Here is a 25,971-nt window from a genome sequence, read left to right as displayed (position 1 = left end):
ACTTCCAGTTTCTTCGAGGACAAGGAGAGAAAGTGTATCAGGTGTGTAAACTGTATAACCGTTTTTCTTCTTATATTCGGACCAATACGATAATTTCCTTGGAAATCTCACATGAATGCCATTCAAAGTCAGATTATCAAGTCAGAAGACAATTTTTACATCCTATTTTCCAAGTTATGATGCAATGAGGCCTATAACCTTCTCGACATGGCAGAAAAATAAGGTTTTGTAAAAAAAATAAGGGTTTTTTTTTTTTACTGGAAATGCATCTGAAAAAGTGGAGTCGTCTTATATTCGGGGTCTAGACTTTTAAATGTCATTATACATTCACAACAGCAGATGGCGCCAGATCTGTAAAACGAGTCAAGCGAGCCTCCGTCTCTCACAACTAGCCTACAGTGCCAGGCACCTGAAAGATGGAGAGACACAGTGACCGTCTGGAACAAAGTGGCTCAAAAGTAGGCCAAGTTAACCAACAACTGAGTTATGATGCCAATTTTAAGATCATGGTGATCAATGCAGCAGAGTCATCCAACAACTCTGGAGCAGCTAAGAAATATGGAGTCACAGAATGTAATGTTCGAACTTCTGTTTTATTGCAATCTAGCCTGTTTTTTTTCTCTCTGTCAGATTTGTTTCAAGACTGTTCTACAATTAGACTTTTAATTAATGTTAGTTATTAAAATTTTGACAGGCTACATGGTTGTTTTTTCACTATGAGATGGATAGCCTAATTGGTATTAGAAATACCAATAGACTACAGTTTATTCTCATTTTTGTGGTATTTAAATACCATAAGGCGTTCATTTACAAATGTGATTACATTTTATTTAATTTAAATGTGACAATTTCATCTAAAAGATATTGAAAACATGATTTTATTTAAAAGACGTTAAAAACAACAGCCTACCTTGTTTTATTCAATGTGTTTTTATTATCATTATTTTCAAATAAAATGATTTTCTTTATAAAAATCAAGATTTGGTCTTCAAAAAGTCTTTTTCCAAAAGTGAGTCTTGAAAAGGGGGGGGGGGGGGGGTCGTCTTATAATCAGGGTCGTCTTATATTCGGGTCAATACGTTAGTTTTTCCGATATATCCGACAGCATGTGAAGCCAGGCTTAGTGCCTCGCTCTACTCTCAGTCTCTAATCTTAGGAAGCTTCGTTCTCCATCTCTTTCAATATCCTCGTCGATCCCCTTAAAATCTCCTCCCTCCTCCCTAAAACCTCCTGTTCCTCCTCTTCTCCTGCTCAAACTCCTGAATCTCCTCCATCTTCCACCCATGGCTCCTCAAATCCCCTCTCTCCTAAATCTCCTCAATCCCCTTACCTCCTATGCGGCATGATAATGACGACAATACAGTCACTCAGTGTCTATACAGAGAAGACAGCAACGACTCCTTTAGAATAATGAAGCTTATAATCCTTTAACAAACTACCAAGCAAACATGTTCATGTTGAGCAGAGGCACCCAGCTGAGTCTCCATGATGGAGGAACACTGTAGAACTGTGTGTTAGTTAATAAAGTGTAAATGTGTATCAAGCAGCTAGAAGCAGAGAGCAGCTGAGTCAGCTTGTTGTGGTGTGGCTGTAGATCCATTCAGTAACGTTCTGTGAACATAATGACATCTGTCCTTATGTTTTACACTTTATAGACTAAATGATTCATGGAAAAGATCATCCATAGATTCATCCATAATGAAAATAATCCTTAGTCGCAGCCCTACATATAAGTCATAGTACGGTCCATCATAGTGTCACGCTTCACAACACGACTCCACCACACCCCAGACCCCCAAAATAAAGACAGCCCACAGATTTGTATCACTTTTATTGATCGTTTCATCTGTGAATAAATATTTCCATGGCCTGCGACAGCCGGCTGCTGACGGACATGAGAGCCGAAGCGGCAGAAAGACACATGAAGAAGAAACAGAACGACAGCAAACACAGAACGATCAAAACATTTCAGTCCCAGGCCGAACTAATGGATCGCCGAATATCGATTACAACAGCCAAGTGATCGATCCGCAGGCTGGGGTCAATTCATCTGATCAAAGTCGAGTCAAATCCCTACTGCCAGCTGTATCTCACAACCAGTGGTGGAAAGTAACTAAGTACATTTACTCAAGTACTGTACTCTTTTTTTTAGTACAATTTTGAGGTACTTGTACTTTACTTGAGTATTTCCATTTGATGCTACTTTATACTTCCACTCCACTACATTTCAGAGGGAAATATTGTACTTTTTAATCCGCTACATTAATTTAACAGCTTTAGTTACTAGTTACTTTGCAGAATTAGATTATTTAATAAATTATGATATATTTGTATAGGTTAAGCTACCCAGCAGTATATAAAGTAATTAATTAGCTCCACCTTTACCAGCTGCCACATTAAAGTGATAAACACATTAATGCATCAATAATTATAGTCCAATAACATGATATATATGATTCTGAAATGGGCCATTCTGCATAATGACTACTTTTACTTTTGCTACTTTAAGTATATTTTGATGCTAATTGTCACGGGGATATCCCGTGCCCTATAGAAAGTAAGGTGCAAACACACACACAACGCTGCATAGCCACTTCTAACTACATCTTGCTGGCATAGAGGTGTCTGTGTTGCTGTGATATTGTTGCGTTTGCTCTCTCTCTCTCTCACTCTCTCTCTCTGTTTGTGATGTCGGAGGTCACCAATATAGCGTTAATACATAGCGACCCAGCTGTAGTGTAACTCGTTTACATAAAACATTGCAATGTAAAAATGAAAAGACAAGAGACATATAGTCTTTGTAATTAAAGGAGTATTTATTTATGTACTTTTTTACAAGGGAATTGTTTGTCACCTGTTTCTGTGCTGCACTGGACGATCCTCTCTTTTAGACCCGGAAAACCCGAGACGGAGCGTTCCACTTCCTTTTCTAGTGGGGGGTTTCCGGGGGATCGGACCAAGTGTGGTAAAGTGGCAGGGGTGTTTAATGGTGTTTCTTGAAATGTTATTTAAATGTGTTTGGAGTTGTTCAATTGTTGTTGGAAATGTCTAATGACCTTTATTATTATTGTTTATAATATGGTGTGATAATTTGAACCAGGGGAATATGGCTAGGAGATAGTTGATTATCAGTTATAATTGATGTCTCTTGGTTGGAGCCAGCTACTATATAAAGGTGGAGGCTGGAGCTCCTTTGGAAGAGCATAGCAGACCTTGGTGAGGCAGGTCAGGACACTGTCAGCTGCGGAGGGCCCTTATCTAAAGGGGCATTGCCTTATAGTGCAGTTAGCGTATAAGTATATCTATTTTTTGCCTTGTATATTTTTCTTCTTGTTTATTTTTGCAAGTTGTGTTTTTCCTTTTTTCTGCATTTTGGCCAAATTTGTCTGCACTGTAAATAAGCTGCATGGGACCGCACTGCTGTAAATAAAACACCTGGACTGAATGAACAGAACCATCTCTTTTGTGCCTCAACCAATCGGCCAACCTTACACTAATACTTTTGTACTTTGACTTAAGTAAGATTTTGAATGTAGGAACTTTTACTTGTAACAAAGTATTTTTACACTGTGGTACTGCTACTTTTACTTAAGTCAAAGATCTGAATACTTCTTCCACTGCTGCTCACAACCATTCGACTGCTAATTATGTCTTCATATATTACAATTTTCCATGTGATTTCTACAAGTGTTCACACTGCTGACAACAACAACATGGAGACACTAAAGAGGAAGACAGCTGGGGTTTGAACCAGCAACCTGTCACATGACAAGCAGCTGCTGATCTCACTGAGCTACAAGCAGCTGTGCAGCTTCATCCATCACATTATTTATATCACAGTTCAAACTGCTGATGATGAAGGTGAAGCTCTGCCTCTCTGAGCATCGACCTCACTGCTTGGACTTTACATTCATCGGCTCATAACTGTTCACATTTCTGAAGACGAAAACACAGAAAGCCTTGAGGTCTGAACCCACGACCCGCTGCATCTCCTCCTCCTGTTTCTCTCTCCATGCTACACGTCTCCTCCTCCTGTTTCTCTCTCCATGCTACATGTCTCCTCCTCCTGTTTCTCTCTCCATGCTACACGTCTCCTCCTCCTGTTTCTCTCTCCATGCTACACGTCTCCTCCTCCTGTTTCTCTCTCCATGCTACATGTCTCCTCCTCTTGCTGTGTGTTCAGGTCGGACTCCTCGTGTGGAGCAGCAGGAGTTTTTCTGTGGGACCGAACGACCGAGTGAAAACAGTCCTGTGAGGCAGATGAGACCGAATCCCACAAAGTCCTTCATTTATTTAGCTGCAGCAGAACTGACAGAGCGACATGTGCGCTCCGGGTGTTACGCCGCCTTCAGGTGCTGTGGGAAATATCGGCGACGAGTTAAACAAGAGGGTAAATATGAAAGTCTGGATTTTCTGTGATCCCTGGTTGCTGAGATGTGATGTTAATGGGCAGAGAGCATGGAAACCAGCAGCTGATGTAAAAGTGATGTGTGTTTGTATTATATTTGGAATTAAAATGTATGACTCCATATGTAAAATGACAGCTTCATTTTAAAGAGTCTAAAGAAGTTGGCTATATCTCTAATAATAACAATTTAATATTGCTTCAATGTTAATTTGATGTTAAATCAATGAGTGAATCTGAACAGAAACATTGATTTTTGGGTCAATCCCTTTTCAGTGTTGTACCAACATTATTTCAGGGTGCAAAACTGAAGCTGAATATTTCAGCATTGATACATTGTTAGTTTGCTCTCTGGGCTGCATCTGTTCTGAGTCACAGGTTTGAGACCACTGACACATGGACTGTGCAACTAAATACTGACAGGATGCTCCTGATAGTGTTGGACCGATATACCAGTTTCAGGACGATATCGAGCTTTTATTAAAAATCAGATATCGGCCGGTCGGTGTTGTCCGTCTCTGATATGATGGATATGATGCAGTTTGAATGAATGAATGATGATTATTATCCTGGGTTTCAGTGGAGAGTTTTAGTGTCCCATGATGGTCCAGATGCTGTTTCAGAGGCTTTCCCATCCTGAAAGAATAAAAGTGGAGGAAACACTGACTGGTTTGACCCAGAGGCTCAAAGTGCGGACAGCTCTCTGCACATTCTGATGTTCTGGGTTCAGAGTTTAGGCCTCCAACCTGTTCCTGATCCTTAATCCTGATCCTGCAGACTGAAACACAGAGAATAGTGATTATTATTATAAAATGAAATGAGACAAAACTGTATTGATCCTGTGGGAAATCAGTAAAAAGTAACAGGATACAGTAAAGAAACATATGATATAGTAAGAATCTAGTAAAATGACGGTTATATAAAGAGAACAGGCAGAATAGAAATATATGGATGAAAGTATGAAAAAGTATTTATTCAAAAATAACAGCAGTGGAGCTTATTGAGACAAAGACAATCAATTAAAAATATTTACCTACCAGACAGAATAAATGTGTGCATTTGAATAATATACCTTTGTGTTTATATAGAAGTTTTTATCTATTCTAAATTATCTCATATTTCTGACCCCCTCTGGAGGGTCAAACTGTGGCCCGGGGGCCAGTTTGGGCCCCACAGTCTTAGAGTCTGTTGTTGATGATTGACATGTTGAAATATCTTTCTGTAGCAACATTTGGTATTTTATTGTCATCTCATCATTCCAAGATATAAACTTCTATCTAGTTTTCTGTAATTGTTTGTCAGAATGAAAGTTTCTCCTAAATGAACATTGTTTGGTCTTCATCTTTTTCAACAAGCAGTTTCAACTGTGAGAGAGTGAAAGTCTCCTAACGGCCACTAGGGGGCAGATAGACTCTGACTCTGAGGGACAGGGAGGGACCAACACACACACACACACACACACACACACACACACACTCTCACACACACACACACACACACACACACACACACACACACACACACACACACACAGTTGGTCTGTTAGCCTCATCAGATTAAACATCGCAGGTCGCTGTGAAATGGAACTATAATTACAACTAATCTCATATCTGTTTGGAAACATTTCACCCCATTGAAAATCAATGGAGCAGCCAAACCAATACACACCACTAGAACTGCAGTGCATGTAATAATTCACATTGTTTAGATGGCAGGTTCAGTTAGACTAGAACAGATTCAGCCTCGTCAGTTTAGACCAAAACATGCTGTGGAAAGAAGCTTTAGATTTAATACAGGAACAGAGACATTGATATTTCCTGGATCAAACCAGGCCACACCTCTCTCTCTCTCCCTCTCTCTGTCTGTCTCTCTCTCTCTCTCTGCGTCTCTCTCTCTCTCTCTCTGTCTGTATCTCTCTGCGTGTGTGTCTCTCTGTCTCTCTCCCTCTCTCTCTTTCTCTCTCTGTCTCTCTCTGTCTCTCTCTGCCCGCCCCCTCCCTCTCGCTCACTCTCTTAGTTTCACTTTCACTTCTCGTCGTGTCGCAGATAATTTTCTCCACCAAAAGGTATTGTAAACATCAGTTTCCATGACAGTTTCAGTGTATTTTCCTTTCCTGACTCTATCAGCAGATCTTTTATGTGACTGTTACCGCCTGCCGTTAGCTTATTTAGACTAGAACAAGAGGAAATCTACAACTCAGCCGTTAAAGGTTTTTTCTGTGTGCAAACCGGATGTGTAGCTTCAAAACACAACTCAACGCTCTTCTAACGGTTTTCCAACATGTTAGTGTTAGTGTGTTCGTGTTCAAATAAAAGTAGAAGTAGTTAGTAATTAGTTGTGTTGCTTTCTGCCTGCAGGTTTGAGGGAAAAACCTTCAGTTCCCTTTGACTCTCACTAGCAGCCAGCGATGCTAACAGGAGGCTTTCTGACCATTTCTTAACAAAAACACCAGTTCAAATAAGGTTTATCACACTAGTTCAACATTAATGATGTTGTGGAAACTATCTTTTCATGTCTTATATTTACTTATTTAACCAGGCTGCTTTCACTGACTTGCTGCTTCAAGGCAGACCGGGCCAAGGAAGACAAATATGAAAGATAAAACAATACAGACGTTAAAATACGAGAAATGTCACAGAAAATAAAGTGCAAAGTAAAACAATGTCATCAAAAGACAGTAAAAACTCAAACAGAAGAGTTGAACTTCCTGTCACGTGCTCCACCTCGGCAGGAAACGTTTCATTTTGTGTGACGTCAGACAGATTTTAGATCCACACTCTCATTCTCGCTCTGTCATTGAATTTTAAAGCGATATAAATTTCTCCTCCTCCATCATGACATCTGTGTGTGCTGGTCTGCTGTTTAGTTCACTGTAGATGATGTGGTTAATGTCTCCATCTGGTGGACACACAGTAGAACTGCATCACCTGATCTGTGATTTCTGTGCCTCAGACCTGGTTTCTGGCCTCAGGTTAGACCGGTTTAGTGTCAGACTGATGTTTCTAGACTTTGATAGTGAAGTTATGAGGAAGTGACAGCAGCCTCAGATCAAATGAACACAGACACCCAGAAGTGAGGAAGGAGAATAAGCAGCGTCTTCTCTGTCAGTGTTTCCTCTACAGATGAAGGCAGAACGTCTCTGGATGTGAATTCACCAGGCAAACATCTTCCAAGGTAACATTACTGTTTGATGAATACACCGGCTGACATTGTATGATGTGACTGTATAGTCGACTGTTGTAAGACAAGCTGCTAAAGTCTTTCAAATCACCTGCTGTTTGCAGATGGCGTTCATAGTGCCGTAATATCCAACATCTGTTCTCTTTGTGGCCATAAAGAACATTTGTTTTATTTGTGACTTTTAGTGGAAGCCTGATAAACTCTAGTTAGGTTGTAATCTCAACTCACTGCATTGGTGAAATATGCAGGAAGTGTCAGAACTAGTGTGAAAGCTCAGATACATGTTGTGTCTCTGTTGATACACTGTGTACAAAACACTACAACCTCCACAAAACTGAGGTTCACTCCCTTTCACACTAAAACCTTTTGAACCTTTAAAGTCTCAGTCGTCCCCAAGGCTGAAAAATCCTCCTGTCTGTATAAACCTGCTCAGTTCATCTGTTGGAGAGAGCAGGTCTTCCTGCTGTTTTCTACATTCATACATTCAGCTGATGGTTCAATACACAATACTGGGTTCACTGTTTCATATTGTCCTGATAAAATCTGAGTCAGTAAGTAAGTAATCTGAGTCTGATCTCAGTAAAATCTGTTGAATCCAACACTCAGTGTGTATTTATCATTTTACAGTCAGGAATGATCCCAACAGCAGAAGTGATCTATCCTGTAATGAAACCTTGTTGTAATGAATCAGTCCAGCTAACAGCATGTCGGGTGTGTTTGTGTAAAGGTGTTGGCTCTACTATGAGTCAGTCTGAGGAGAGAGAGGAGGGGCTCCCTCCCTCTGAAACCACTCTGTCTGGGGAACATGACAGCCGGACCAAAGCTAAGAGGTAAGATGAGGATCTCTAACTGTCCATGACTGTTCTCCATCTCAGAGCTCAGCAGTGAAATCATTACAGCATCATTATTCAGAGTAAAAGCTCTGTCTCTGTTGTGTTGAAGCCCAGTCCAGCAGGAGAGACCAGACTCCCCTGAACCCAGCTGTGTGTCCATGAAGAGCGACCGGTCTATGAAGAGAACTATACATTTTAAAGATAAACATTCTTCTGAAACAACGTAAGTCAACATAATGTCACTATATAATGTTAGCATTAACAAAACATTATAAAGAACAAATCCCCTCTGAAGAGGAGTAAGATATTAACAATAATATGTAACATTGCTCTTGTTTTTAACCTTTTTCATGTAGAGAAAGTTTGTCAGCTACAATAGCAGCTGTTGGGGAAGAGGAGAACGTTTCTCATTCACTCTCCTCTCACAGATTTTCTATCTGGTTCTGGGATTTGAACTGGAGTCAAAATCCTGCTTCACTTCAGGTTCAAACTGCCCTTCTTTTGTCAATCCTGTTTCTATCAGGATCCAGCAGGAGAGACCAGACTCCCCTGAACCCAGCTGTGTGTCCATGAAGAGTGATCAGTCTATTGGTCGCTTTATTGAGTTCAAAGATGGACAGCACTCTGCTGAGCAAAGGTAAGAATTTAAAACAGATGAGTTTGTTGTTATCCATCTCTCCTGAGAAGAGGAATCAAGTCATGAGATATAGAATTGGTCCGGCCCTTCATACTCTGTTGATTTAGTTTCCTCTTTCAAAACATTATTTATTTATTATTTATATATTTTGACAGTAAGGTTCGGGACAAAAGGAAATGCCTCTAATGGTTTTGATGTTGTGGAGCTCAGAGTTTAGGTTGGACAGTCTGTCTGCTGTAGGATCTCACCTTCACCGCTCCTGCAAAGAGACGCTTGAAGTCTCACGACTAGATGAACGACACATTTCATGTGCTGCTGGAGTTGAGAGTTTTTTCAGGAAAGCTTCATGAAATGAACGAATGTCTTGAAGAATGACTTGAAGATATACTTAGTGCTACGACCTGCTTTGGGAAAGACACTCCAGAGAAACATTTACAGTGGAGTTCACCTTGTGTTTCTGCCAGGATTCATCATGACAGAACACAACACCTTTAACAACCTGAGTGTGTGTGTGTGTGTGTGTGTGTGTGTGTGTGTGTGTGTGTGTGTGTGTGTGTGTGTGTGTGTGTGTGTGCGTGTGTGTGCATGGGTGCCTAACTTTGTGTAAATGTGCAAAATCCGAACAGGGTGGGGGGTTTGTGTTAGGGTTAGTTAATTCATTTTGAATATCATAGTTCTTTTTTTCTCTAACACTCTCCTTTTGCTTTGGCATCCTACCTGTTGCTCTGCTGTGCTGACACTGCTAACAGCAGCCTATCATCTTCAATAATCTGTTGAAAACATCTCACTTTACTAGACAGCTTTCCAAATGATATACACAGTTTCAGAGAGAAAGACCGAGACCTTCGGCACACAGAACACGACAAGCTTACTCTGAAAAAAACAACAGCTGTTAGCTAGCTAGATAAATGAAGGTCACAATGTGCATGTGCAATGTTAGCTGTTATTTCATGGTTCAAACAATTCTGCTGCTGTCACTCCATTCACGACTGCATCGTCCCATCGTCTGTGGTACGCAGTGCAGACAAAGCGCAGGTTGGAATATACCACTTGGGTTGGAAAGGGGGTGCAGCAATCCAAATGCAACTATGCTATCTAACTGCAGACAGAGCAGATATTTCACTTAGATTGAGAGATTGAAGATTAAATATTAGATTTTTACAAAATTTTGACTTTTAAAAGGGGTTAAAAGTAGAGGGGCCCTCCTAATTTCCAAGTGGAGGGGCGTCTGCCTAACTTGCCTAATGGTGTAGGCGCCAGTGTGTGTGTGTGTGTGTGTGTGTGTGTGTTATCTGGAGACCTAATACTTAATGTTTTCTCCACAGAGTCCACAAGGAGAGGTCAGAGGTTCCCAGCGGTCAGTCTGCCCAGGAGCATCAAACAGACCTGGACTCCATATTTATGGTGTGTAAATGTACAACAACACATTTTACTTCAGCTACAAAGAAAATGCAAAACAGCCATTCTGGTCATTATAGTCTCCATGCTGCACTCTGTAGACCAGTGGGCTTTCAAACCCTGCAAGATGGATTTGATGTTGTGTTCCATGATTTTAATATGAAACTTTAATCTATGCAATATTCTGTTCCAGCTTCTTGAGGAGAACATTGTCACTTTTGTGAAGAACGAGCTGAAAAGGTTCCACAGGGTTCTGAGTCCAGATTACCCAGAATGCTCAGAGAGGCAGAGGGAGGATGAGGAGGTGGTGGACGGTGAGGAGGAAGAGCAGAGGAGGAGCAGCAGAGAGGCTTTTCTGCAGATCACACTGCACTTCCTGAGGAGAATGAAGCAGGAGGAGCTGGCTGACTCTCTGCAGAGCAGTAAGAGGCTTTTAACAGGTTTAACATGATGGAAAGAGGAAATGGTGGAAAATGAGAGATGTTTACATTTCCAAACTCTGCTGTAAATATGCTGAACACATCTGCATCATATCTGTACAATTATTTTGGGCTGCACACAGTCAGAACATGTTTGTCCTCTACTGATGAGCTGAATAGATATCATGGAGTGGAAAAATATATACATCCACACTGAAATCCATTAATTGATTTCGTTTTTTGTTTGTTCATTCAGAAACTCCTACTGCGTGTCAACATCAACTCAAATCCAGTCTGAAGCAGAAGTTTCAGTGTGTGTTTGAGGGGATTGCTAAAGCAGGAAACCCAACACTTCTGAAGCAGATCTACACCGAGCTTTACATCACAGAGGGAGGGAGTGGAGAGGTCAATGATGAACATGAGGTCAGACTGATTGAAACAGCATCCAGGAAACCAGCGAGACCAGAAACAACAATCAAATGTGAAGACATCTTTAAACCCTTACCTGGAAGAGACAAACCAACCAGAACATTGATGACAAAGGGAGTGGCTGGCATTGGGAAAACAGTCTTAACACAGAAGTTCACTCTGGACTGGGCTGAAGACAAAGCCAACCAGGATATACAGTTCACATTTCCATTCACTTTCAGAGAGCTGAATCTGCTGAAAGGGAAAAAGTACAGCTTGGTGGAACTTCTTCATCGCTTCTTTATTGAGACCAAAGAAGCAGGAATCTGCAGGTTTGACAAGTTCCAGGTTGTGTTCATCTTTGACGGTCTGGATGAGTGTCGACTTCCTCTGGACTTCCAGAACAACGAGATCCTGACTGATGTTACAGAGTCGACCTCAGTGGATGTGCTGCTGACAAACCTCATCAAGGGGAAACTGCTTCCCTCTGCTCGCCTCTGGATAACCACACGACCTGCAGCAGCCAATCAGATCCCTCCTGAGTGCGTTGACATGGTGACAGAGGTGAGAGGCTTCACTGACCCACAGAAGGAGGAGTACTTCAGGAAGAGATTCAGAGATAAGGAGCAGGCCAGAGGAATTATCTCCCACATCAAGACTTCACGAAGCCTCCACATCATGTGCCACATCCCAGTCTTCTGCTGGATCACTGCTACAGTTCTGGAGCATGTGTTGAAACCCAGTGAGAGAGGAGACCTGCCCAAGACCCTGACTGAGATGTACATCCACTTCCTGCTGGTTCAGTCCAAACTGCAGAACGTCAAGTATCATGAGAGAGCTGAGACAGATCCACACTGGAATACAGAGAGCAGGATGATGATTCTCTCTCTGGGAAAACTGGCTTTTGAGCAGCTGGAGAAAGGCAACCTGATCTTCTATGAAGCCGACCTGACAGAGTGTGGCATTGATATCAGAGCAGCCTCAGTGTACTCAGGAGTGTTCACACAGATCTTTAAAGAGGAGTGTGGGCTGTACCAGGACAAGATGTTCTCCTTTGTCCATCTGAGCATTCAGGAGTTTCTGGCTGCTGTCTACATGTTCCACTGTTACACAAACAGGGAAGAGAAGACATTCCTGGGAGAAGATAGAAGACATAGAAAAAAAGGTAGATCTGAAGAGAGTAAACAATCCCTGGATGTCTTCCTGAAGACAGCCATGTTCAAATCCCTGAAGAGTAAAAATGGCCACCTGGACCTCTTTGTCCGCTTCCTTCATGGCCTCTCACTGGAGTCCAGCCAGAGACTCTTAGGAGGCCTGCTGGGTCAGACAGAGAGCAGACCAGAAAGCATCCAGAGAGCCATCAGCAACCTGAAGGAGATGAACACTGATGATACCTCTCCTGACAGAAGCATCAACATCTTCCACTGTTTGATGGAGATGAACGACCAGTCAGTACATCAGGAGATCCAACAGTTCCTGAAGTCAGACACCAGATCAGAGAAGAAACTCACTGAGATCCACTGCTCAGCTCTGGCCTACATGCTGCAGATGTCAGAGGAGGTTCTGGATGTGTTGGACCTGGAGGCCTACAACACATCAGAGGAGGGACGACGGAGACTGATCCCAGCTGTGAGGAACTGCAGGAAGGCTCGGTTAGTCCTGATGTGAATACCAACAGTATAGAACAGTGTAGAGCGACCTTCATACCTGACACCATCAGAATTACAAGAAAGATCTATAGTTCCTCAAACATACACACTATTAACTGTTGTTCTACATAGCAGTGGTACACAGTGTTGGGCGTAACACGTTACAGAGTAATGTGTCACTGTAATCACATTACTTTTTCCTGTAACAGAGTAAAGTCATTACTGTTCCAGGTTCAGTTTCACATCCCAGTTACTGATCTAACAGATCGGTTGTTTCTTGAGTTTCATTCTTTAGTCTAGTTCAACTCTTTATTTGTGTAATATCTATGAAAGATTCCCCTCGTCTTCTCCTGCCTTCAGCTCATGTCAGAAATATCAGAATTACAGAGAGCGACATGAACGAGCCGACAAAGTGGGAAATACGACTGGGAAAGTTGGAATCTAATGCTGTAGGTTGAAAACCTTAAAAGTAACTAAACCCCAACCAAATCTGTGGTGAATCCGGACTCTAATGGTGTCAGGCTGTTTTACTGAGTTGTTTTACCAGAAGTTGAACTGAACTGCCTGTGGAGCTCAGGCTGAAATCTCTATCATTTTTCATTCTTTTTTTAAACACTTTTTTTTTACAGAAATGCTTTCATATAATTGCATTTATGTATTTTTTTCTGTTTGTTTTCTGACTATATTATACATTAAACACTTTTGGGAAATTTCAAATTCTATAATACAAATTATTGTCATTATTATTATTATTATTGTTATTGTTATTATTATTAGTAGTAGTAGTAGTAATAGGAGTAGTAGTAGTAGTATGCTGTATATGTTTTGTATAAACTCTGCTTTGATAATCTCTCATTTTACATTAAGTCTGTAATTCTTTATAATAATCTTTATTCTTTATTCAGATTGAGTGGCTGCAGCTTGTCAGAGACTCACTGTGAAGTCCTGGTCTCAGCTCTGAAGTCCAACCCCTCCCATCTGACAGAGCTGGACCTGATTGACACCAACCTGCAGGATTCAGGACTGAAGCTGCTCTCTGCTGGACTGGAGAGTCCACACTGCAGACTGGAGACTCTCAGGTCAGACATCATATTTAATAATGTGCTGATATGAATATTATATGAATATTGTAATTTGAGGACGTCTGTATAGAGTCGATCCATCTGAAATCAGACAGGATCTGGTTTTAGAGGCTTAGATCTCAAATTCCTCATGTTGTTTTCACACAATCCTTTTGTATTCAAATTAATAACGATGGACTTTGTTGATGATATTCTCCATAGTTTTAAAGATACAGGAGTCCAAATGGCTCCAAAATGGCCTCCATCTATTGGGGGCAAAACTTTGATGTGAGAGTGTTGGAGGCAATAAAGGAATTCAACACCAGACTTTTATTGTGGTAATTACCCAGAACGTATAGAGACATAATCACCAAGGTATTGATCCAACTATGGATACACAATGTATTAAAGATATTTTCTTTTGTGTATCTTCAGGGATAAAAAGTCACATGTGTCCATATTAGTACACTCTGGTATCTTTCACAGTTTAAGCATGATGGTATGGAGTTAATGTGTGCAGCATTTTATCTTCCTGATGAAATTCCTTCATGGTAAAAACTAGTTGTTCTATCATAACTCCAATTTTAATGCATATTTTGATGTAAAATGCACTTCGGACACCAGAGGCGTTGCTCTTTGTAGGTGTTTCCACAGACTTAAAGGGATGTGAACTCTGGTAGAACCTTGGGTTGTGTCGCTTCCTGGACTTGATAAAACCCCCAAAATCTGTGATTCACTCTCATCTCTTGCTCCGGTAGAGACGGTTTGGGTCAGGGCCGGTTTTAGCCTGCTATATTAGGGTGGGCTGGTAGAAATAATAGGTGGGCAACTTGGGCGGTAGGTAGCCCAGAGGTTAGAGAAGCAGACTAGTAGTCCGAAGGTTGCTGGTTCGAATCCCTGGCCAGATGGCACAAAAATCTGGCAAAATGACAGCTGGCAACCGGAGGGTTCAGAGTCAAGATCAGATGCAAGCTCCTGCCATTGTGCCCTCAGGCCTCTCCAGCTTATGGCTGTGTGTTTGTGTATGGGCTGTTTGGATGAGTTAAATGCAGAAGATGCATTTCCCCATGGGGATTAATAAAGTAGTATTTCATTCTATTCTAATTTATAAAGAACAGTTTGAAGCAGGGAGATTGGGAGTTAGTGAAGCAGCATTTCTGAGTTTGCTGCTACCCTATGATTTGAGTCAGTGGAGGGCAGATTGATTTACCCGAAAATAAAAAAAATTCCTTCATCCAGATTTTAACATAATCAACTCCATAACATTTCTTTTCATTGGATGAGTTTAGTTCTCAAATAAAATTAAAACCTAATCCAGTGAGACTTCTCACCATATGTTATTCTATTAACTAATATTGTTATTCCCATTATTTTATGTTAACATGAACATTGTCTTTCATAATCGTAGTTGGTACGGTTTCAGTTGGGGTTCAGTTAGGGTTAAGTTAGAGTTAAGTTCCCCATCCAACTCATTCTGCTTTTTATCACAATTATCTCCTCCAGAGAAACTGTCATCTGAAAATATTGTCCCAATACAGTAGATTATTTTAAACTACTTGGCATTCAGGGCCCAAACTGCAGATTTATTCATCTGGTCGGTTACAGAATGTGTTCAAGGAAAATGGACCAATCCTGAGACAGAGGTGTGACAGCCTGTCTGGTTTCAGATGGAAAGACTCTATAAGGCCGACATGATGCTGATCCACACTGACAACATGCTGAAATCCATTGGATTATGAAACACTGGATTGTTGAAAGCATTCAGGAATATTTTATTTTATAGCTACATGCTTTGTTCTTTATTCAGATTGAGTGGCTGCAGGTTGATGGAGAGCTGCTGTGCTTCTCTGGTCTCAGCTCTGAAGTCCAACCCCTCCCACCTGAGAGAGCTGGACCTGTGTAAAACCAACCTGCAGGATTCAGGACTGAAGCTGCTCTCTGCTGGACTGGAGAGTCCACACTGCAGACTGGAGACTCTCAGGTAAAATCAGTTTACAGTTTTTCTCAGTTGATTCGACACATTTCTCCAAACTAAGGTCCGTTCTCTCAAAACAGGATTCCTGAATCTGCAAAGGTCGCCCTGCAGGTTTTACATGAGGATTTGAGTTTTATTGATCCAGCTTCATATACACAGCAGTGAAGCTCAGTGACTGAGAGAAGACCATCCATGCTCTGATATGCTGTCATTAGATTACTGCACCTCTCTCTGTTCCTCTCAGCCATAATTCACTGTCACATCTCCAGCTGCTTCAGAATAGAGCAGCTAGATTTTAACCAGTGGGAAGGTGACATCATCATCTGCCCAGTTTTAACATCTGTCCTCTGGTTACCAGTTAGATAGAGAATTCATATTAAAATGTCACTGAACACATTTAAAGCAGGCTAGTTTGGTCCTGAATTACACTGTGGAGCTCTTAGTTCCCTGTGAGCTGAGAGCCAGCTGAGATCTTCAGGTCCTCCTGACTTTCCCTCAGTCCAGACTCAACACTGAAGGTGGTTTCACTTTAGTCCTCAGGGCTTCCAGACTGTGGAAAGCCTTCCTGAGGGACTGAGGCTGCAGGTTCACTATCATCTTTAAAACTCTTTGTAAAACACACTTTTATTGACTTGCTTTTGTGTCATTTTGTGTCATCTTTTTTGTCTCTCCTCACTTCTTCATCTTGTTTCTCATGTTTCTATTTGATATTATTATTTAAATCCACTTGTTTTTAAAGTGTTTCCTAATTTATATCCACTTTTTTTTCTTTTTTTATGGCTCGTTGTGCAGCGTAACAAAGCATGTGCCATTTGGTGGATTTATTGATCCAATCCCCTTACAGCACCATGTGTGAATACATTGTTAGCATGGGCGGCCCAGTGGGAATCAAACCAGTTTCCCTGTCAGTGTTAGTGCTCCAGTCAGCTCAGTATACAGCACCATGCAAACACACTGGGACCTGCTTTAGACCAGGGCCTCATCAATACAGTCTGTCAGTAGAAATAATACAATAATGACATTAAATATAACAGAGTAACATTTCCACATGTCTTCTTGTCCTTCAGGCTGAGTGTGTGTCAGCTGTCAGAGAGAAGCTGTGAAGCTCTGGCCTCAGGTCTCAGCTCCCAGTCCTCTAGTCTGAGAGAGCTGGACCTGAGTAACAACGACCTGCAGGATTCAGGACTGAAGCTGCTCTCTGCTGGACTGGAGAGTCCACACTGCAGACTGGAGACTCTCAGGTCAGGATCACTGTTACTGTTCAACAGACCATTTACATTCTGCTTTACATGCACATTAATGTCAGAGAAAATGCCTGAACTGTCATTTTCCTGCTGATGTGGTTTTTGAAAGCAGCTGAGAAACCAACATTCAGCTCTACTTTCTCTCCTCTGAGAGAATATTTCATTATTTCTCTCCTCACTGCCTCTGTTGGTGAAACCTGAAGTAAAGTCAGATTCTGTCAAACTGAGTCCAGAACTGAAATTAAAACACAAACCTGATCCTGGGGTCAGCTGTTAATATTGGAGACAGTTTTTGTGTTATTATAACTGATTTCAGAGCAGTTTATTAATGAGAAAATCCAACATGTAACTGTTTTTAAACAAAGAGTTTCCACTGAGAGCTACGATCTGTTTTTCAGAAAACCTGTTCAAAAGCTGCAAAAGCTCAAAATAAACAAGAAATAACAAACTATTTGTGCTGGGTGATGAAGCTGAAAACGTTATTACAATAAAAATGTTCATATCAGGAGATGTTGAGTTTTATCACAATATGTAAAATCACTATTTCTGAGTTTAAAGGGTTAATTTAGCTCCTGAATAAAAGTTGAATAGATCAGTCAACTTTCATTTAAAACACTTCTTTACTGCCAGAATAAAACTAAAATAAGGATTATAATAATAATAATAATAATAATAATAATAATAATAATAATAATAAAAAGCGGGAGTGAAATGGTTTCTCAGTCTTATTTTCAACACTATAACCTCATATAATATTTAAATAAGAATAATGAAACAAAGCAGTGAAGCCGTTCTTCTTCCAGTTTGACCTGAACGCAGCAGAAAACCAGCAGCCAGTGAAGTAAACAAGGAAGTGTGTGAGCAACCTAAAAAATATCAAATGGACGATTATAAGTGAAACATCATAAGTGTTCAGTGGCAGCTGTTTAAAGACGTTTCACTGCAGAGTGTTTCTGTGTTTTAATCACTTTTGGCTCCAGCTGCCGGAGAGTGTGTTTGCTGTGTGTGTGTGTTGGACAGCAGCGCTCCTGTTTAAAGCAATACTCCACTTAGTTTTAACATGGGGGTTATTCAGCACCTGACCGCCATGAAGACCAGAATATAAACTACTGACCAGGACCAGATGCAGCTGGACCAGTTTGTAGAGTTTGAATGAGGAGAAAACCTCCTGAAAACTGACATTGAACTCGTTGGTGAACAGATTCAACAACAGATCCTGCTGGAAGGCAATAAAGCAGCAACTGGTCCGCAGTTACATTGCATTTCTGTTCTTGGTTCACACTAAAATGAGTATTTAAAAATAAAGTAGATCCGGTCTCCCAAACAGGAGCTATCTCTCCTACATGGTATCCCTCCGCTGTGTTCTCTTCTGTCAGTAAAGATGCTGTTTGGTTCTAAATAGCAGTACATGTAATCGTAGTACGGCCGCTGGGCTCAGACTGTTCGGTGCGGTATCCAGTTATTAGATCATATAAGTTGAAAAGAATGTGCAGATCATGTACTTCCTGTAATAATATGGTGAAAACCAACAGGTTTATCAATCAACATACCGCTAAGGAATACACGATAAAATCACTCATCACATGCAACACTACCAATGTTATATATCTTTTCTTTTGTAAATGCAATAAATACTATGTGGGTCAAAGCTCACGGAAGCTTAACGTCAGACTTCAGGAACATAGCAGTAGCATCAGGAGAGGAGACATCACATCCCCAGCTGCCAGACACTTTTTAAATAAAGGACACAGATTGGAGGACTTCAGATGTGCAGGCATTGAGAAAGTAAGGTTGAATGGCAGAGGGGGGAACAAGGAAAATGCCTTATTGAAAAGGGAATGTTTCTGGATACATACCTTAAATGCATTGCATCCTAATGGGTTAAAGGAGGAATGCAATCTGACGGTGTTTTTATGAATGAACGACTCTTGAGGTCGGGCTCCAGTGTGAATATAGTAGCCGAATGTTTAAACTTAGAGACTGTTGGTATGTCTGATTTATGAACGGCTGACCACCTGATGTCTTCAGACATCCATCGTTTTTTGACATATACAGTATATATATTGTTTTCTGATATTTTGTATAATCTTAAAGGGCGACATGGACGACATGTTTTTTGTACACGTTTAACAATGTAAATAACACCAATGCCCCCTGGTGGTGACATCAGGAACCACATGTTTGAGTTTAGTTTAACACCAGGGACTTACAAAGCAAGACCTTCACATAATGATTCTTATTATGGGGATTAGATCCTTCATGTCAAAATGGTAGAGGTGTTTTGAAAGTGGTGTCTGCATGTATGAAATACTTTGAAGCCTCTTATTTTGTTGATTCAATGTTGTACCAAGATCATGTTGAGATGATGACATCACCTGTGTCTTTCCACACACCTGTGACAATTAAGTTTCCCTACATATAGAGGAAAAAGATGAGTTACTATCAGACACTGATGAAAGCCGGAGGGCCGAAAACGTCCTGTTATGAAATAAAATAAGTGCTTAACAAAGTAACTTTCCATCGTGTGCGACCCCATCCTTTCAACTAAATAGTCGGACCAAACGTCAATTAAAAATCACAGCAGCAGGATCTGCTGTTGAATCTGTTCACCAACGTGTTCAATGGCAGTTTCCATTCAAATGAATGGGAAGTAAAAATCTGAACGACAAACTGGTCCAGCAGCATCTGGTCTTGGTCAGTAGATTATATTCTGCTTCTCAAATAAATAACTTCATGTTGAAACTAAGTGGAATATTAATTTAACTGAAGCTACGTAAAACTCTACAGTGAAGGAAGTGATGAGATGTTGAATCCATCAATCTTCATGACTAAAACTAGGAAAACAAGGTCCAGGTTGAAAAGAACCAGAATTATGTTTGAAGAGAGAAACTCTGCTGTGATCAATATTATTGAAAATTATCAAGCTGCTTTTATTTTGAAATCCAGGAAAATGTAATCAAGATAATTATCAATATTGTTTAATCACCACATCAGCACTACAAACTATACATCACTGAAGAAAATGTAACAATATGTTGCTGTGTGTGTGTGTGTGTGTGTGTGTGTGTGTCTCTCTCTTTGTGTGTGTGTCTCTGTGTGTCTCTGTGTGTGTGTGCGTGTTTCTCTCTCTGTGTCTGTGTGTGTCTCTCTCTCTCTCTGTGTGTGTGTGTGTCTCTCTCTCTCTCTCTCTGTGTGTGTCTCTCTCTGTGTGTGTCTCTGTATGTGTGTGTGTGTGTCTCTCTGTGTGTTTGTCTCTCTCTGTGTGTGTCTCTCTCTTTGTGTGTGTGTCTCTCTCTCTCTCTTTGTGTGTGTGTCTCTCTCTGTGTGTGTGTCTCTCTCTGTGTGTGTCTCTGTGTGTGTGTGTCTCTCTGTGTGTGTGTCTCTGTGTGTGTGTGTGTGTGTGTGTGCGTGTGTGTGTGTCTCTCTCTCTCTCTCTCTGCGTGTGTGTATGTGTGTCTCTCTCTCTGTGTGTCTCACTCTCTCTCTCTTCGTGTGTGTATGTGTCTCTCTCTCTCTGTGTCTCTCTGTGTGTGTGTCTGTGTGTGTGTCTCTCTCTGTGTGTGTCTGTGTGTGTGTGTGTGTTTGTGTCTCTGTGTGTGTGTGTGTGTGTCTGTGTGTGTGTCTCTCTGTGTCTCTCTCTGTGTGTGTGTCTCTCTCTGTCTCTGTGTGTGTGTGTTTGTGTGTGTCTCTCTCTCTCTCTCTGCGTGTGTGTATGTGTCTCTCTCTCTCTGTGTCTCTCTCTGTGTCTCTCTCTGTGTCTCTCTCTGTGTGTGTGTGTCTGTGTGTGTGTGTGTGTGTGTGTGTGTGTGTGTGTGTGTGTGTGTGTGTGTGTGTGTGTGTGTGTGTGTGTGTGTGTGTGCAGGCTGTCAGGCTGTCTGCTCACAGAGGAAGGCTGTGCTTCTCTGGCCTCAGCTCTGAGCTCCAACCCCTCCCATCTGAGAGAGCTGGACCTGAGCTACAATCATCCAGGAGCCTCAGGAGTGAAGCTGCTCTCTGCTGGACCGGAGGATCCACACCGGAGACCGGACTCTCTCAGGTACGGAGAGGCCACGTCCGCTAGAAGGCTGAGAGTCACACACATTTTCTCTGTCAGACCGGCTGCGTCCGCACCGCGGCTAAATACAGCCGTCGCTCCTCATCGGAGCTTCGTCCCGTTCGGTTCACACACGGTTCGGTTATTAAGGAGAGCGAAGCTTTCTACGACCGAACTCGCTACCCGAAACGTTCGGGTGTCGATACCGAATCCGAGAGCGGATCCGGTCGGTCCGAGTAGCGTGAACCGGAACCGGACCGGACGGCCGCTCGTTACGTTACGTAACTTTATCGTCGTTAATTTGAAAGAGACGGAGGGAAGAGTTGAGACGTTCTCACATTTTCTATCAGTCTGTTTCCTCAACACTGCAGCTGCTCCACCAGTTCTGTGTCTTGAGGCCAAATGTTGCGTCTCTTTAAAGTATCAAGTTCATGAGGTGGAAGAAGAGAAAACCACGCCGCTGTCGGTGGAGGTTTATTAAAATCTGATGGACAAACTGACGCCTCTGGTTACTGGTGTTACTGGTGTCCAGTAGACTGAAAACACAGGCGATGGGAGCCGCCATATTGGTCTGCGGTAAACGTTTCTATGGTTACAGACATTATTGACAGGAGTGGAGTGACTCCTGTTACCGTACAGACTCGGTCTGGTGGTTTTACTCCGCTCTGCTCCAGTCTGTACCAACATATGAACATTCACTCTGATTCATAAATTCAGTGTGAACGGAGCTGCTGAGAAGCTGAGGAATATTGTTTAATGTTGAATGGAGGATATGAGTGACGGCGTCTGGAAAATCACTCATATGGAAGGTTATGAAGGTTATTTGTTCATTATCAAAGAGATTATGCTGTCTGACTTTATTTACCCCCCCCCCCCCCCCAGGTTGGACCATGATGCAGTGCGGTGGTTGAAACCAGGTCTGAGGAAGTGTAAGTGTGTATTTAGTTTGATTCATGAAAACAAAGCAGCACATTCAGTTTCTATTTAAATAGAAAGCTCATGTGTGACATCTATTCATTCAAATCCTACTCTGAAGAAAGATGGCTGACAAAATGTGTCATCATGAAACTGAAGAAATGAACAGTCAATCTGTTAATAAATCAACCGATAATAAACACAACAGGTGTATTAGATGAGAAGCTGCTGCTGTATTGAGTCTTGTTCTCTCATCAGATGCCTGTGAACTCACACTGGACCCAAACACAGCACACAGAAAGCTCTTCCTGTCTGAAGACAACAGAAAGGTGACGAGGGTGAGAGAGGAGCAGCCATATCCTGATCACCCAGAGAGATTTGACTACAGGGAACAGCTGCTGTGTAGAAATGGTCTGACTGGTCGCTGTTACTGGGAGGTCGAGAGGAAAGGAGGGGTTGAGATAGGAGTGACTTACAGAGGAATCAGTAGGAGAGGAGTGGGTGCTGACTGCAGGATTGGAGGGAATGAAAAGTCCTGGAGTCTGAGCTGCTTTGGTAACAGTTACTCTGCCTGTCACAATAACAGAGAAACAGTCATACCTCCCCTCTCCTCCTCTCACTCTAACAGAGTAGCAGTGTATCTGGACTGGCCTGCTGGCTCTCTGTCCTTCTACAGAGTTTCCTCTGACACACTGATCCACATCCACAGCTTCCACGCCACATTCACTGAACCACTCTATCCTGGGTTTAGGTTCTGGTCTGGGTCTGGTCCCTCAGTGTCTCTTGTCAGATAGAGGAGGGAGAGAGAAACATTCACACTGCTGACCAAAGACAGCTGCTGAGATGATGGTTCACTCTGTACAGGATCACACACACACACACACACACACACACACAGACACGCGCGCGCGCACACACACACACATATACACACACATACACACACACACACATATACACACACATACACACACACACACACAGACACACACACACACACACAGACACACAGACACACACACACACACAGACACACACGCGCACAGACACACAGACACGCGCGCACACACACACACACACACACACACACACGCGCACACACACACATATACACACACACACACGCGCGCACACACACACAGACACACACACACACAGACACACACACACGCGCAAACAGACACACACAGACACACACACACACGCGCACACACACAGACGCGCGCACACACACACAGACACACACACACGCGCACACAGACACACACAGACGCACACACACACACACACACACACACTCTTTACTAAATAGAGTGTATTGTGTGTGTTGGGTAACTGAACTGGGTTTTAACAACAAGAACATGGACATTTTACTGTGAAAATGAAATGAATGAGAAATGAAACCAGACAGAATCAAGTTATGGTTGTTCATCTTAGAGTCTGTTGTTGATGATTGACAGGTTGAAATATGTTTCTGTAGCAACATTTGGTATTTTATTGTCATCTCATCATTCCAAGATATAAACTTCTATCTAGTTTTCTGTAATTGTTTGTCAGAATGAAAGTTTCTCCTAAATGAACATTGTTTGGTCTTCATCTTTTCCAACAAGCAGTTTCAACTGTGAGAGAGTGAAAGTCTCCTAACGGCCACTAGGGGGCAGATAGACTCTGACTCTGAGGGACAGGGAGGGACCAACACACACACACACACACACACACACACACACACACACACACACACACACACACACACAGTTATCATCAGCAGTTTCAACTCTGATATAAATAATGTGATGGATGAAGCTTCTCAGCTGCTTCTAGCTCAGTGAGATCAGCAGCTGCTTGTCATGTGACAGGTTGCTGACCTCTGACCTCTGACCCCTCTGGTGACATGTGGACATGTACACAGACTGGACAAAATATTAGGAACACTTAACTCTTTTCATGAGGCAAACGGACAAAGTGAATCCAGCTGAAAGAAAACTATACCGTTTGCTTTCAACGTGCCTCCTACTGTTTCTTTTTTTTTTTTTACATATTTTACATATTGTAATGATGTAGTGCAGGTTAACCTCTAGTAGACTGAAGAGTATTTTCTACATCCATTAGCACAGTATAAACTTTGCAGTGTCACAAAACATATACCTATGGCTATTTAACATTATTCATCAACATTTTTTTAATTTTAGTTTAATAATGCTGTTTAGACAAAAGGGCAAACAAAGAGTAAATTACAAATTGATTAATTGACGGGAGATAGTGACGTCTGACGTCGTCATGGCAACACGTGACGCCACAAAGTGCCGTCCCGTTCCTCCTGAACCGTTTGGAGCCTCATGACTTCTCACACTCAGGCTCTACAGCTGAACACACAGGTGACTCAGTTCAGTCTGTGAGGCTCAGGGTCAGTCTGTAGGGGGACACTGGGGCTGCGGTCCAATAGTCAAAAAAATACGTCCTGACTCCTGTTCCTAACCACTTCTCCTTGACCTCTTTGGAAAAGGTCATGAGGTCAAGGAAAGACGTGAAGGAGAATTCATAAGGACTTAGGAAAAGACAACCGCAGTTCCCAAGATGGACGACTAAAAGCATCTTAGACACTTCACCCCGTGTGTTCTTACCGTGTTTCATGCAGGCTGTAGAAACGTGGACGACCCGGTGAAAAATATCGCTTCATCACCAAGGTTGGAATTGAAATAAAAAGGAATATAGGCTACCAGTCACTAAAGTGAAAGGAAATGGTTTTCACATTGAGAATGGTTGCTCACGCTCAGCCTCCTGTCCACTCATATTTATCCACATGAATCCCAATTTGTTTGATTGTATGAAAATAATTGTTAAATTCATGCAAGATAGGCATAACATGTTAGGCCTACAAATCTACTACTGTACATATCATCATTCTTAAGTTTCAAACATGTTGAATTAAAAACATCATCTGGCTAAAAACGTCTCATATCCCTTTTTCTTGAAAGACAGACTTCTGTGTTCTGGTTAATATGCTGATTATGATCTGATTATAAGCCTATGCATATAATAGCTTAAGAACCACCACACAACTCAGTAAACACCTTGAAATATTGACTTTATTGTGCTTTGAATTTGTTCTGGCTGATACAGGCCTTTATTACAGTAAGGCAAGGGTTTCAGCATCTGTGCAAAAATGAATGAATGATATTCCTAAAGGCTGCAATACAACAACGCTCAGAATGAAGAAATAACTAATGCAAACTGAGCAGAGGTTACGCTACAACGTTAACTTCTGTCAAGTCAAACTGGAGTTTTCTGGAACATATTGGAACCTAGAAAAAAAAACAACTTCTAGAAATTAAAAGAGATATATGTGTATAAATAAATAAATAAAGTAATGGCAGGAATTCACTGACAAACGGAATAATCTGAAAGCAAACCGGATGGAACGTCTGCCCGGCGTGAGCGCTGCCCGGAGCAATTAAAAGCACCACGCAGCGTCACAGTCCATGGCGCACGCAGGCAGGAGTGAGAGTGAGTTACTATGGTTACGGGGACGCTCTGTGCACAGAGATATAACACAAGTGTAAGTATAACACAAGTGTTTTCTATAGTATTTGTATAGTACTTGTATAGTACTCAGTACTGAGCCGATTTTGTTTGAATTAATTGCAGGCTGTTTCTGCCAAGACGCTCCTTAATGATGGAAGTGACACATGGTGACGTGTGGTGGCAGACAGAGAGGACATTCATTTGCATATCTGTATAGGCTACTGTGGATGTTAAGTTGATTCAAGTGTAGAGATGTTTGTTTTTACTGTAGTAGTCTACTTGTTTACATGAT

The 25,971-nt window shown here is 41.7% G+C and overlaps 2 protein-coding genes across 3 annotated transcripts in view; both read left to right on the top strand.

Moving 5' to 3' along the window:
• LOC139641172 (protein NLRC3-like) overlaps window positions 1-25,971 on the top strand; it is a 107,347-nt gene that overhangs the window by 23,580 nt on the left and 57,796 nt on the right. The window lies entirely within an intron of this gene.
• Window positions 6,413-25,790, top strand: LOC139641169 (NACHT, LRR and PYD domains-containing protein 12-like). 2 transcript variants are annotated; one of them, XM_071515439.1, is made up of 14 exons: window positions 6,413-6,470; window positions 7,514-7,579; window positions 8,313-8,415; window positions 8,528-8,641; window positions 8,942-9,055; window positions 10,381-10,459; window positions 10,647-10,875; window positions 11,129-12,932; window positions 13,835-14,008; window positions 15,798-15,971; window positions 17,033-17,206; window positions 21,072-21,245; window positions 22,125-22,171; window positions 22,416-25,790. In XM_071515439.1, exons 3-14 carry the CDS (start codon window positions 8,327-8,329, stop codon window positions 22,949-22,951), a joined length of 3,708 nt encoding a protein of 1,235 aa, XP_071371540.1. In that variant the 5' UTR covers window positions 6,413-6,470; window positions 7,514-7,579; window positions 8,313-8,326; the 3' UTR covers window positions 22,952-25,790. The 2 variants fall into 2 exon arrangements, with proteins under 2 accessions (XP_071371540.1, XP_071371541.1); XM_071515440.1 differs by lacking the exon at window positions 15,798-15,971.

This window comes from Centroberyx affinis, unplaced genomic scaffold (genome assembly GCF_046629955.1).
Source record: "Centroberyx affinis isolate AG114_WGS23_722 - 3 ecotype Tasmania unplaced genomic scaffold, CSIRO-AGI_Caff_v1 ptg000351l_1, whole genome shotgun sequence".
Taxonomy (NCBI): Eukaryota; Metazoa; Chordata; class Actinopteri; order Beryciformes; family Berycidae; genus Centroberyx; species Centroberyx affinis.
This window is presented reverse-complemented; position numbering and strand designations above follow the sequence as displayed.